At 40.9% G+C, this 15,497-nt stretch overlaps 1 protein-coding gene across 2 annotated transcripts in view; it reads right to left on the bottom strand.

Annotated features, from left to right (window-relative positions):
• The window catches only part of Sash1 (SAM and SH3 domain containing 1), an 899,535-nt gene extending 884,584 nt beyond the window's left edge, over positions 1–14,951 (bottom strand). The window contains exon 1 of one of the 2 annotated variants that reach the window (XM_015498763.2): positions 13,798–14,951. In XM_015498763.2, the coding sequence (XP_015354249.1) occupies positions 13,798–14,178 (381 nt within the window). In that variant the 5' untranslated portion in view covers positions 14,179–14,951. The remainder of the gene's footprint in view (positions 1–13,797) is intronic. The other variant, XM_048799615.1, reaches the window with a different exon arrangement.
• Positions 14,952–15,497: the final 546 nt, after the last annotated feature.

Below are 15,497 nucleotides of genomic sequence, written 5' to 3'. Positions count from 1 at the left end.
CCATACTGTACTTCCTGTCAACAAATCCACCTAAAAAGGCCCCAGCAGGTCAGCTGGGTCATTGACATACTGTTTTAATAAATGATCATAAGATTCAATTAACTACCATTTTCAAGGTGAATATATTCATCCATATAAGGATCAGAGATAAAAACACTGACCCAAATTCCTATGCCAAAAAAAGTGGCAGTAAAAACTGATTTAAAATAACATAATAATAAAACTCAAAGTTAATTTCTCCAATTTAACTCTCTCTTTCACCCCTCTGCAACAAAGTGGGTCTCAAAGAGTAAATGAATTTGTAAACCCTCTGGCTCAGCCCTGGGTACAATAGGCATATCCTGCTACCCTGCATTTGTTTTTCCTACCATACAAGCCTAAGCAAGCTAGAGATACATTTTATGTGATCCAAATGGAAAATAATCCCATACTTTCATTAGATGCCCATAAATGACAGTGACTTAGATGTAAATAACATTGAATTATCAATTTCTTCTCCCACATGAGGTGGAGATACTTTGCACCTTAACCTGATCCTGCAGGAAGCAAGTCCCATCTATTGCTCTGTGGGGAATTTTTTTATGTAAAATATTTTCCCTTCATAAAGCTCATCTATAGTTTTATTACTTTCAGGCCATGAAAATATTGCTACTACTTAAAGCAGTACTATTTTTGTCAATCAAGAGCTTCCCAGAGGAGCCTTCATAATACAGCAGTGTTGACTTCTGTGTTGATACATGGTTACTTGAAAGTGGCTGTATCTTTATTGCATGATTGATGGCCAGCTTGGGAAGTGTTGGGTGTATCCATTTCTGCAAACTCAGCTGAGTGCAGCACCTGATTTATTATCTTCTCCAGAAACATTCTATTCCTACACCCCATTTTTAATCCTTGCTTCAATGACTTTATCAGAAAAAAAAATCCATCTATTTGACCCTTTCATTGTATGTTTAAATACAAATCAAGGTTTGTTAAATTAATACTTCTTTCAGAGTTTTCCAATGTCATCTGTGTTACACATTGGGCTATTCTTGCTATGCAAAGCCAAAGATTCAATTTAAAATGAATGCCAATTTGATTTCTTTTATAAGGGTTTTCAATTTTATATAGATAGGGACTCCTTGCCAGATGCCATATCTTCCACTAAGGCTACGAGAGTGGTTAAGGGTCAAAAAGGGAACAGACGACTGGGGGGAAGCGAAGGATGGGAAATGTGGGAAAGGAAAGGAGAAGAATATGTTTCCAGAATCCAGGAGTTTCCTAAACTATGCTTGGAGAAAGAAAAGACCCTTTTTGCTATGAAAACAGTAAAATCAACAGAGATATAGGCTAACCCTTTACCCACTTCAGAGTCTCCACCCCCTTGTTCAAAAACAAGATTTCTATACAAGACAAGAATACTAAATTATTACCTCCAATTACATGGCTGTTGCCTTTCGGGTATGGAAACTGCTAGTCTCTATACCTGTCTAGACAGATAACCATCACTTCCAAAAAATTATTGGCAGGAAGTCAAATGTAACAACATCATGGAAATAATTGATGAACTGGTTACACAACTAAAGGTAAGTGTCAAACATTATTCATGACAGAAAAGATACAATGTAGAAGAGTGTAATCATGTCCTGGGAGAAAGATTAATATAAATTCCTGTGCTCACAGGTTGATTCAAGAGACATTTCATGTTTTACTTTACCAGAGCTATGTGAGAACAGTTTAATCTTAGGAAATCAATTAATGTCCATCTCAACAGGAGATATAATAAGGAAAAAAACTTATTTTCAAGTTGCTAAGAAGACATTTTGTATAATTAAACATACACTCCCAGTAAAGATTCTTATAAAATTAGAAAAAGAAGGATGTTTTCTTTACATTGTGAAGGATGTTTTTTTTACTGTCCTAAACTGAGAGCCAATAAAAATAATAGCAAAATATTGGCATTTTCATTAGAATTTGCAATAGGATGAAGAGGCCTAATTGTATTTATTATTTAACACTGCTTTATAAATTCTAGCCAACACAATAACACCAGAACAAAGATATGAGAGCTATAATTTCTGTAAAATAGGAGATACATTTATTGTGTGTATAATTATGTATAAAATTAGAGCTTTAGATTATATTATGTACCATAATAAATTAGAGACTGATTACAGAGCTAAATGTTAAAAAAAGAAACAATAAAAATAAAAGATGTATATATGTGTGCATATATGTGTGTGTGTGTGCATAGATATATACACACAAAAACACTAACTGTGGCTTAGTGAAGGGATTCATAAATATAATTGCAATTGCAAAAATAGGATTGATTATGCTTAATTAAAAAAAGAAAATCTACAAGGTAAATGATAAATAGCAAAACATTTACAATGGTGGAACAGAAAAAAATGTTATTCTTGTTAAAGAATTTTTTAATTGTGAAAAGAATGCATCTCAACTGAATGGCAAGGAGATGAACAAATAATTTAGGATATGAATTTCATCTAGAGAAAAACTTTGTTTATTAAGTTATGCACAATGCATAAATATCAGCCAGATGTTTAGTATGACTGCAGTGTGTCAGGTATTGCATGAGACCCTTCTTGTGAATGCCTCATTAATTCATCACAAAAGCCTTAAGAAGCAGGTGATAGTATATGCATTTTATAAATGAGGCAACTCAGGTTTAGAGAGATTAAGTAACTTGTTCCAATTAAGGTTAAATAAAATATTCTACCTCAATTCTGAGTCTGTAATAGCTAGAGTTCTCTAGCTTGGAAGAAACAGCTAAAAAATTCCTGATAAGGTATAATATATAAGAATTTTAAATTTCTGAATATCCAAAAAGTATCAAATTCTAAACTAAACATATTCTTTTTGAGAGACAAATTTTTCAACTTCGGTGAAGTAATGATTATTGTCCTTAATACATGAATACCTCTTGCAAAGCAAGTAGAAGTAGTGTAAGACCAGTAGAAAAAATAAGCAAGTATCATGAACAGGAATACATGATATTTAAAAAACCCACAGACATCAAATTATATAGACTGATAGTCTTAATACAATTTAAATAATGCCAAAATTTCATTTCTCAAAGTTGACATGCTCAAATAATGAAAATTATAATAATCAATAATATAGGTAGGGGCTGGGGTTGTGGCTCAGTGGTAGAGCGTTTGTCTAGCATGTGTGAGGCACTGGGTTCGATTCTCAGCACCACATACAAATAAAGATCCATCAACAACTAACAAAATATTAAAATAATAATAATAATAATAATAATAATAATAATAATAATAATATAGGTAATAATGTGAAAATAATTAATGTAAATTGTTTCCAACCCAATAAGAGAATGCCTAAATTAGTTATGATTGACCTGAGATAGAAAATTTCTTGGATGAAAATCATTTTTTCCAAGTGGGAGAAAAATGAGGAAATGTTGGTTGAATGGTATAAAGTTTCAATTAAACAGGATGAATAAATTCTGGAGCTCCCTCATACAGAACTGGGATTATAGTTAATAAAATGTATTGTATACTTGAAAACTGCTAAGAGATTAGAGCTTAAGTAAATCTTTTCACCATAAAAACATGATAAATATGTGAGGTGATAAATAAAGCTAATTAGCTTGACTTAATCATTTCATAATAAACACATATGTCAAAACATCACACTGTACACTATGCAAAAAATATATATATATATAATTTTTATTTGTTAATTATATCTTAATAAAGCTGTGGAAAAATCATTTTTCAAATAATACCTGTTTACACAAAAATAACCTGACCCTTATTCTCACACAATGTGATATAAGTTTAGTGCATGAGTAAAAAAATATTCTGGCACATAAATATTTTTTTAAAGAGAGAGAGAGAGAGAGAGAGAGAGAGAGAGAGAGAATTTTTAATATTTATTTTTTTAGTTTTCAGCAAACACTCATCTTTGTTTGTATGTGGTGCTGAGGATCAAACCCGGGCCGCACGCATGCCAGGCGAGCTTGCTACCGCTTGAGCCACATCCCCTGCCCCACGTAAATATTTTTAAAGGAATAGAGAATAACATTAGATGTTTCAACATAGGCCATGTAAAATTTCTCTTGGTCCAGTTAATTTTTCTCCCAATTTTCTCAATTCAGAGTGTTTGCTGTTTTCCAACAGAAATACCTTTGAAATTTTGTTATAAACAATTATTTGCTATCAGTGGAGGACACCTTAAATGTGGACAGTTCTTTTAGAGTTTACAAAGCAACTTCATATATATTATGCCATTAAATTCATACTACAAGGTTGTAAGAAAAATATGGGCTCTACATAAGAAAAAAACTTTTTCATATCTTGTACTAACAAAGCATAGGGAAGGGCTCACCCCAGTTGTAGACAGGAAGGAGTTCTTGAAAACAGAGTAAAACCTTTCATTAGGAAAATGCTGTACTAACAATTCAGTGACATTCTAAACAATGTCACTGACAAGACACGTTTTTCATGGGGGGGGGGGGTCTTTTGCTGGCCTAAATAACTGCGGCTCTTAGTGTCTGTTGGGTTTCGATGATCTGCACTAAGATTTGAATTGGCATCTCTCATTACCTGTCCTTCAATAAGCACTGCAGTGTCACTGGAAGTTAATTCAGAGTCCCCAGTTACAGAGTTGACCCCAAGCCACACACTTGGTTACGCAAGTCCTTTTGGACAATAAGTCTGTAAAGCTATTGTACCTTCTTCATGGATTACATACTCTTGAGTTAAGCAGTGAACTTGAAATAATGATAGCACCATGATTTGTAAAAAATGAAAAAAAAAACAGCATTTGGATAACTTCACTTCTTTCTTATATTAGTTTTACTTGTGTTGAAAACTTTAAACAGTAAGACAGAATACAAACAGCAAAGTGCAAAAATTTCAATGCACATTCTATTCAATAGATGAAATTATTTTTACTAAATTTGAATCCTTTTAAAATTTAAGTGAATTTCTTCTTTCAATTGTTCATTTCTTTAAAACAAAAGAAGGAATTAAGAAAATAATAATCACTGCATGTTACATGACTATTACTTAAAATAATTTTGTCAAATAAAGGTAGGTATTAAACAGTGGCATATTCTGGGTGTCAAATAGGTATGCCTCTATTATTACTTTCTTGGGGAAAAAAATCTTAAACTTTGTCACATGTGGTCATTATGATTTTGGTTAAGTCAAAAATCGTGTATGCATAATTATGATTGTAATGCATTCCACTATTGTCATGTAGGAAATTTTTTTAAAAGTTAAAAATAATAAAAATAAATACATACCAATTGTCTTTCTTTCTGACATGCTCCAAATAAAATAGGTCTTATTTTGTTTGTATTTATAACTTTATGGAAATGTAACAGTAAGCTTTTTAGAGAGCCTCAGACTATTTATGTCAATTAGAAGCAGTAATGAAATCTTTAAACTATTAGATATCACTTAGCCTTTATGTAAGACAGATCATATGCTTAATGCCTTTTGGCATGATCCCCAGTTATGGCCCTTAATTGTTTATTTCTGTAGTACTGGGTTTAATTTCTAGTACTACAGGCAGGTGCTCTGCCTCCCAGTTCCCCTTTTTACTTTGAGACAGGGTCTCTCTGAGTTACCCAGTCTGGCTCTGATCTTGAGATCCTCCTGCCTCAGCCTCTTCAGAAGCTGGGATTACAGGCATGTGCCACCATGCTTGTCCCTTAATATTTCTTGTATTGACTAAGAAAAAGATTTCCCTCCTTTTCTTCCTAGGTCTCCACAAGTCCAAATCAGTGGTTGATCTGAAGCAGCATTATTTCACAAAACTTAGAAAAGAACTCTTAAAAATCTTTCAGCTCAGTTTTGCTGGTGGTAAAAACAAGTCTTTGCTGTAGCCAAGGACTCACTGTTGGCTCTAACCCTACATAGGTTGTGACCTTGAGAAGCTATGACACATAATGGTTTCTGACTGTTATGATTTAGATATGTGGTGTCCCCCAAAAGTTCATGTGTGGGTCACCGGGTCATGCCTGTTTGGTATATATTTTGTCCTTGGTGAGAGAATCTTTCTGTTTTCTGGTGGCCATGTCCTGAGCCACTTTCCTCCACCACACTCTTCCACCATGATGTTCTGCCTCACCTTGGGCCCAGAGCAATGGAGCCAGCTATCTATGGACTGAGACCTCTGAAACTGTGAGCCCCCAAATAAACTTTTAATCCTCTAAAATTGTTCTTGTCAGGTCTTTTGGTCACAGAAGCAAAGAAGCTGACAAAAACATATGTCTTACTACCTTAGACAGTACCCTACTCCTAGGAGAAGGAAGCTTTAATTCTGTACCCCTGACTTGAGCATCTTTTTAGTCAAGAGACTAGAAGGAAAAATGAGTTCAACTATGACTCCTTTAAGACCGGACATAACAATGTTGGGAAGAGAGCTGTCTAGGAACATCAAGACAAGCAAATACAAAGGCCTATGAACCTTCTTGCACTTTCCCAATTCTGAGTAACCCACGGGCATCACAGTTTTTTCCTGTCTGTGCAGTTTACCTGATTCCTTCTCAGCAGCACCATAGGCACTTTGCAGCTATTTCCTACTGGGAAAGACCATCACTGTGTCTTGTTCTTCACAAATGCTAGGAAACTGACTTCTGTATTCTGAAAAGTATTTGGAGGAGTTTCCATATTTGCAAACATGGATGCACACTTTAAAGGTTTAAAAATAGGAAAAGGATGATAAATATCATAAAATCCAAAAACCAGTTTGCAAGTCCTAACAAGAGTAGTGAGATCCCATTCTCCATTTCACATTTTACTTAATGTCATTATTCTCAATTGACTGACTTTATTCCAAATTACTTTAAGTATTTACCCCAAACCAGATCTACCTGAGGACAAGGGCTTGCCGCCACTGTAGACGGGCATGAAGTTCTAGAAATGATCTGAGTAATGATAACAATATTATCTTTCAAGTGATTGTTTCTTAAAAATTGCAACATAATTTTGAATATTTAAATTCTGTAATTGTTTTTACTGACTTTTAAAATTTGTTCTAATTAGTTATACATGAAGTAGAATGCATTTTGACACATTATTCATAAATGGAATATAACTTCTCATTCTTCGGGTCGTACATGATGTAGAAATACACTAGTAAGCAAGATGAAGTGACCACCCTTGATTTATTGGTATGACATTTTGCATGTCAGAAAGTGGTAAGTGAACCTGATAGACTCAGGGCCTTCCACCTCAGTAAATTTTCAGGGATCCAGTGGTGGGGAGCATAACAAGAGACCCTTTCTAAGGTGAAGAATAAAGTTGTTGCGTCTGACCTCCTACAACAACCAAGAAGGAAGCACAATGTCTAATGTGCCTCTATTTGGAGGCCACATCTTCATTTGAAAGTGCTACTCCAGCCCACTTACTGTGTGACCCAAAAAGCTGCCAGTTCTGAGTGAGTGAGGCCCAGAACAACAGAAGGCTCTGCTGCAGGCCCAAGCTGCAGTTGGAGCTGTTTTGCCACCTTCAGTCACATGATCTGCAGACCTAGTGGTGCTTGAGGTGTCAGTAGCAGATACAGGGATGCTGTTTGTAGCCTTTGGCAGGCCTGTCTAGGTGAATCTAGGTACAGGTCCTTAGGATTTTAGAGTAAGGCTCTTTGCCCTAAAAGTTCTGCTAAGACCTTGATCTTGGACTTGCAGTCTCCAAAACTGTGAGAGAACACATTTCTGTTGTTTCAAACACCCAGTTTGTGGAACATGTTGGGGCAGCTCTAGGCAAGTGTTACAAATTTTGATCTAGTAAGTTCATGAGTGTGAGCTCATCTAATCTCCATAACTACCCTATGAGGTAGTCACTAGTGAGGCCCTTTTTTTTCACAGAGGAGCCAAGGGTGATCTAGTATGGATCAGAGCTGGGATATGAATTGTGCAGTCTGGATCTGAGCCTGTACTCATAACCACCACCCTGTGGTGTCAGAAAGCGTAATCTCAATCCACAGAATTGATCTCACCTGGATGAACCCTATGACCTGCCAGACCTCACAGAAACCATGTTTGCTTGAGTTCGGGAGACCAACATCATCATGGCTCTCAGCACATTGTTACTGAGGGTAGGAGTTAGGTGTAGGAAGAGTAGGTGAATGCTTAGTGTGCAGTTTGAGAGACACTGAGGATACCTGCACATACTTGAAATTTCATGATAAGGAATGTTGTTAATGATGGCTAGATGTCTAGTACCACCTGGAGAGCAAGCACCTCTTTATCTGTGCACCCTGAGCTCCTGACCTACCTCACACTTCTCCTGGCCCTGCTATAGACATCTTCTTATGCATGTCCTGCAGGATCAGCATTTTTTCTGAAATGTTTTTATTAGTGTATTATAGTCAAGCATAAAAGTAGGATTCATTATGACCTAATCATATATAGTCCATGCTATATATGGTTGAGCCATACTTGGCTCAACTTTAATCCAAAGTGCTTCCTTTTTCCTCCTCCTTCTGCCTCCCTCATTCCCTTCTCCTCAATCCTCTTCCTCTATTCCAATGATCTCCCCTCTGTTTTCATGGGATCAGAGCCCCCCCCCCACACACACACACATACATTTTGTTTTCCTTTACTTTTCTCTAGCTACTGTATGTGAGAAAAAACATTTGATGTCTGACCTTCTGAATCTAGCTGATTTCACTTAGCATGATGTTCTTCAATTCCATCCATTTACCAGCAAATGCCATAATTTTATTCATCATGGCTGAGTAAAACTCCATTGTGTGTATGTATCACATTTTCTCAATTCATTCATCTGTTGACAAGCACCTGAGCTAGTTCCATAACTTGCCAATTGTGAATTAGGCTGCTACAAGCACTGATGTACCTGGACTACTAGAGTTTGCTGATTTTAGTTCTTTTGAATAAATTCCAAGGAGTGGGAATAGACGGGTCATATGGTTGTTCTAGTCCTAGGCTTTTAAGGAATCTCCATACTGCTTTCCCAAGTGGTCATACTAATTTGCAGTCCTACCTACAATGTTTCAGTGCACCATTTCCCCTACATCCTTGCCAGCATTTATTATGATTTGTATCCTTGAAGACTGCCATTTGAACTGAGGACCAGCACTTTAATTCCCAGTCCTTCTCCAATAACACTTAAGAAATAAACATGTTTTGACTTTTAACTTCATCTTTCATTACCTTTACTCAAGTTCTCACCAAAGTTGAACTTTTGTTAACATTTGAAAGGAACACAAGTGTAAAATCTCTAACCCCTGAGGTTTGTAGAACTAACTTTGATATAATGTAACTACTTCAGGCCAAATCCTGGGTTAGGCCCTCCACATACAAACACACATCTGTCTAGCTCCCTGCAATCCCAGTCCGAAAACCTAGCACATGGCACATGCTCAGTATTGGTAAAATGGGAGGATGGGTGTATGGATCAATGAACAATGGGTTGATGGACAGAGACAGATGAACAGACGGGAGGATGTCAGCAGGTCCACTTACACAGAAACTCCATACACAGAACCACAGGAGCAAGAGAAAAGCAGCAGCCCCACCACCGCCCAAGCTCTTGTCTGTGTCCCATCCCTTCTTCCTTCAGTTCTCCAATCAGGGACCAAAGACAAAAAGCCCATTAGGATCTAGGCTGAGGACACTTGAGGATCTTGATTGACCTGGGAAAATCTTAAGTTTGCCAGTCTCCAATCTGTCCTGGTAATATCATGAAGGCAGAAGGAATTCCTGGGTGAAGCAATATTTATTATCATTTCAACTTCTGCCACGACCCCAGGCAGGTCTCCAAATGACAGAAGTGTGTCTGTCGCCGGCATCTCCCCTTCCTTTCTAAATCCTTCTTCTCTCCTCCATACAGAGAAACCTTCGTGCCACCTCTGCATCTCTAGATTCCTCCATTCTAGGCTGTCCCTCCAGAGTATCCATAGAGAGCCCTCTTACCGTGGAGTCTTGTTAATTAGTTCATTTAGCACTAAGGTACAAATGAAGATCAACACTTCTCCAGCATTATTCAATAAGTCATACTAACTCAAATAGCTTCAGCTGATAGATGTGGCAAGAGGTAATTTCAGTCCAGAAGCCTAGAGGCCTGCTCCACCTCCTACCTCCCTGGGGCCTGCACTCTACCATTTCAAGTGTGGAAAGAATCTTTAAAGCCCTGTTACCATTCACACCTACCCCAGACCCCTTCACAAGCATTGTTACACTTCATAGAACTCAATGAAACACCATGCATAACCTATAACCTGTGGTACGAATATACGGCAAGGATACCTTTCTCTGTGTAACTGTATTTAATTCTATGTGTTTTATTGCATAGTGTTTATATTTAGGCATGGTTAAAAAATCTGATCACAGCCACTAACATTTGTACATCAGTAATGTTCTCCTTTAACCTCTAATTCTCCCATTCCTCCCATACTTTCATTGTCTCCCCTTCTCTCACCACTGCCATGAACACTTAGACATGCTCCGGTTTCTCTCATTCTCAAACACAAGCCCACGAAACACTTCCCTTGACCTAAAGTCTCCCTTCTTCCTCCAGTGGCTGTAGATCCACCTTCTCAAACTCTATTTTAGAGAGGGGCATGCCCCATGTCTCCACTCTCATTGTCTATTGTAAAGGCCTTTGTTGGCATGGTTGCTATTTCACCAAGGTATACTAGAATCTTTGCCTGTTCTGACAAGTCACTTCCTCCTTGAAAACAGAGCTTCAAGTGGCTTCTAAACAGGACTTCTAAATAGGACTTCCTCCTCTTTTCCTCTGACCTTGCTGATCACCAGTCCCTGAAAATTAACCTGGGTACAAATGTTCCAAGTCATCATTATTGTTCTATCTATTTTCTCTCTGCTAAATCCCAAGATCTCTGAGGGCAGGCCTTCTGCATCCCGTCAACCACAGTAACCTAGAGAGGTCATGACATAGAGAAGCTTGGTTTAAAAAATATATATATACATATAAAAATCTCTGTTTGTAAAGGCAACAATCACAGCTGTCAAAGAAGCTAGCTACAGAGCAGATGAGGGATTCATCTCCAATTTCAAAGCTGGTGCTCTTTCAAAGCTCCTGGTTTTCCAAAGCTACAGACTCCCTTTGGGAAACAAGGAGAAACTTGCTTTTTAATTCCATATTAAATCACTGATTACTAAACCAAGAAGCCTGAATAGTTACTGGAGCAAATCCTACAATCCACCCTGGTGACTCTTGGAAAAATGCTCTGATCATCCTTGATATAATCCACTTTTAAGCCATCTAATATTCTCACCAAAGCATAAAACCACAAGGATCAACAATGCAAATGACCATAAAGGAGGCTGGAGCCTATCTTCCAAGCAGAATTCCAAATACACACAACAAATATTACACATGCTGATCATGACAGAGCTAAGGAATCTGGAAAAATTATAATGCAGATCACATTTTAAAGAAAAATTCCCTGAACTGCTTATGAGTGAATGAGGTGCATAAGGAAAAAAAAATCCCTAAATAATTTAAATCCACAACTTAGGAAGCAATGAATACACATGCAATAAATTCCAAATGAACAGGATCTGCTACTACACACCTCTATGCGGTTTCATGTCCTTTAATTATATTTTAATTTTTGGCAAAGTGAGTTATTCTTTCTTACAAGAAAGTTTGTCAGCTTTGATTTTTTTTTTTTGGGGGGGGGGGGGTCCCCAGCTGGAGCACCTATGAAGGAGGTAATGAAAACCCTTCTGCTCCCATTTTTATCCTTCTATCAGTTCAAGAAAGAGAATTAGTATGTACAGAAAATGAACAGGCCATATCTTTATTAGCAAACATTATTGTATTTATATGAAAGTTGAATGAAATAATTCTTTATGTGGAAAGTAAATAGCATAACAAGGCAAGTGAAAATTTTCTTACATAAATCTAACTTAGAAAAACGCACTGCTTTATCACTCTCTGATCTAGGCAGGAGTCCACAGTTTCAAAGCCTACAGTCAGACACTGCATATTCTTAAAATCCTTTACAGTTTCCAAGTTTGATATTTAGGCCTGTCTTTGGGTCAGTAAGGATCAGAACTAACACACATTACAGTGCCAACTCCTATCACCCAGGTCCTCAGCCTCCCACCTCCTCAGCTGTGTCACCTCACAGCTTTCCTGAAGACTAAGCAAGCCCTAGTGACACACCTTCTGTCTGCTGCCCTTTGTGGCCAGGACTTGAACTGCGCCCTCACCACATGCCCAGGTACTTACAGTCTCTCAGTCTAAGCCCACCTACATTCTGGTGGCAATTAATAACAAACATGGAGCTGGCTTGGCCCTCCTTTCTTCCAGGAGTAACTTCCTGTATGACTGACCAGGATCCCTCTCTACCTAATGCTAACTGCTTTGGCAAATTGCATCCATTCTTGCTCCTGGCACACATCAATAGTACTGTCAGAGCAGGGAACTGGAACATATGTTTAAACGGAGGCCCACTGTCCTCCTGACCTGTCTTCTTAATAATAAAAACCAACTTATATTCCCAAGCAGGTTATTCCCTTACCTGCAAGATAATAGATGAATAATATCAAACCCTATATTTCCATCTGCTTATTACATAGCTTTCACTTGAACTTTCTTAAATCCAGGCATTATAACCAACACTTAAGAATATAAAGCAATTCAAGGGCCCCAGATGCCCACAAAACACTAGATCATACCCATTTCCCCACCAGGGTGCCGTTTTCAGTCCCTGTCAGATGAGCATCCTTGCCATCATTTTCTCCCTGGGCTTCTTCCAGTCTTGATTTTTCAAGTTGAGGTGTTCATTTTCCTGTGCAATCTAGGCGAGGTTGGTTACCTATGCTGTTTATTTCCTGTCAAGTCAGGCCTCTGTGGACAGCTGCAGAAACCTCAACTGGACTAACCCAAGAGACAGAGGCAGAGCTCCAGGGTGAAACAGTACTTTCTGTTACCTAATTATTCAAAGCCCACTGCACATTTCAGCCTTGCTCCCAGAGCAGCTGTGAGCATTTCCAAGGTGCTCCCCACCCCTTCCCGCCCCCTTGCAGAATCCTCTCTTGAAACTGAAATGTCACCTCAGACTCTCTAGAAATAAGTCACAGTTGTACCTACTTCATCTCATCTGGATCAATGACAGCCAAAGAGTTGACACCGCAGACCTCCAAAGGGCGCCCTCTGGCCCCATATTTCCCAATGTCTTCAGTTCCTTATTACCAAACACGGGATAGTTAAGTTCAAAGAAGGCGTCTCACTCAAGTGCATGGGCACATGTTTCGTGTTTCATTAACTCCCTCCCAAGGATGTTCAGGTTAATGGTACACTCCTCAAATGTGCAGCAGCGGCCGGGTTATTTATTTTATAGAACTGAGAGCAACTGGGCCCAACTTCCCACTCTTTATTCAAGAGAGTTCATCAATTTATTTCTTTGGGGAGTTTATCAAAACTCGGAAAAGTAAAGAAGAAAAGGAAGGTTGAATATAATGTTCGGTGTTGACCATGTTTTCTGGTATCCTGAAGACCCAAGCACCACAGAGACGTTGGGAATCCCCCTACTACCAGAAGCAACTCCAAGTCCACAACCCCTAACAGATGAGACCCAATGACTACGCAGAGAATCCGAGCTAGTTTGGAGTTAATATCCGAGTGCTGGATCTTGTCTTATCAACCACTAGTGACACAAGGAAGGAAGGAATAAAGAGATAACAGAAAAGAGAAGAGTTCCAGACACCCAAACCATCCTGCCCTCCCCCTTGTCACCTGGAATGGGCTGCCCAGCCCGGCGCAAGCAGTCTGGATCTGTCCCCACCCTCCTCCCGCCGGGGCCGCCTGGGCGGCGCCTCCTTACCTTTCGGGAGTAAGGGGGCTTGCTCAGGTGGATGCCATCTCGAACGAGTTTATCCCTGATCATGATCTTCAGCTTCAGTTTGGGGTAGCTCACCAGCTCCCTACTCCGGGGGGCGGTCGTCTGGCCGCGGGGGTCTCCGCAGGTACCCCTGTCTCTTATACACNAGAGGCCCGCGGCGGCTGCATCCTGCTCCCGCAGCCGGCGCACGGCCTCCAGGATGCGTCGGCGGTGTGCGGGCGCCAGCACCCCGATAGCGTCCAGGTCCGGATCTCCGATCTGCTTGCACACCTCCAGGTCATCGTAGCCGTTATCCACGAAGGATTCCGCGTACTGCGGGAGCTGCAGCGCTTTCAGCCACTCGTAAACTATGTTGGTGCACATGGTGGGACTGGGAACCCCTCCAGCGAACACCTTCCCAGCGCCGAAGCGGCACGGGCGGCACCAGTTCGTGGAACTTTTAATCCTCTCCTCGAAGGGGAAAAAGAAATCGCAGTAAAGTTTTCCTGTTAAAGGAAACGATCAGGCCAGAGACCGAAAGCCATTCGAAGCGGTCTGAGAGAGAGAGACACGTTAAAAGCAGCAAAGTGAATTCCCGGAGCAGCCTCGGAGCTCGCAGGAGCTGGCGGCTGAGCTAGCCGCTGCGCTCCGCACCGCCCCTGGATGAGCCGCCGCCACTGGGAGGGGCGCAGGAGGGGGCGGAGGCGGGCGGGGCCGGGCACACCCCTCGAACCTGCCCTGGGTCAGTACCCAGCCGCGCAGCCCCAGAGTTTCCCCAGCCGGGACAGTCCGGCGGCCGCGCGCCGCATCTCGCCTTCTGCCCGCCGCGGTTGGCGTTTGCACGCGCGCCCCACACTGGGGAGGCGGCTCCTCCGCGCAGACCAGCGGCTGCCCGGGAGCGCCGAGTCTTCGCGAGTGCCAGTCACTGTCGTCCTCCTAGTGGGGATCGGGTGGTTTTTAAGCTACCGGGTTCCAGTGGCCACCCTGGATTGCTTTCCACATTTCTTTTTAAATTCGACTTCCTTAGCCCGTGAAAGTCTCTGCGCTCACTTCTTCCGGAGTCTACCTGACTTCAGCTTGCGTGCCCAAGGCCGCCCAAGGGCAAGACCCCGCCACCCACACAGAGCTAGGCAAGGTTTCAAAATCAAGTATCTTCTCTCCCTTTCCGATCCGCGTTGAATCCCCCTTCCTTCCTCGGAGCTCCTGTGAAGGCTGGAGCCCGCAATCTGGCTGTTTCTGTGGTCACTCGCTCTGTGTCCCGAACAGAGCGGCGGCGCTTTGGCAGGCGGGTGGGCGCGACGTGGGGACCGCCCGCGTCCAGCCCGCGCTGCGTGCAGCACCTCCTGCTACAGCTGGGCACGCCGGCGTGGAGAGGCTGCTGTTGCTCCCGCTTGGCTCATTCTTGCCCGGCTCCCAGATATCCGAAAGTTTAGGATGGATTGTGGTTTCTCCTTGGCCAGTGCAACCGCCTGTTCTGCTCTGCTTTCAGCTGGCTACCCTCACCCTCTCCTGCCCTATGCTCTTTCTCAGGTCTCCCCACCCTGTATTCTATCCGAGCGCCCTGGGTGACATGACTTTCAACGGACAAGCGAGGTGTTCGGTCCTGGAGCCCGGGAATCAGAGCAGACCCTCGCTTAGTCCGCCCAAGGATAGCAAAGAAATCAATAAACCAGATGCCTCTAGTATCAGAGGGGACGCTAGGA

The sequence above is a fragment of the Marmota marmota genome, unplaced genomic scaffold (assembly GCF_001458135.2).
Source record: "Marmota marmota marmota unplaced genomic scaffold, marMar, whole genome shotgun sequence".
NCBI lineage: Eukaryota > Metazoa > Chordata > Mammalia > Rodentia > Sciuridae > Marmota > Marmota marmota.
Note: the sequence above shows the minus strand (reverse complement) of the source record. Positions and strands in the feature narration are given on the sequence as shown.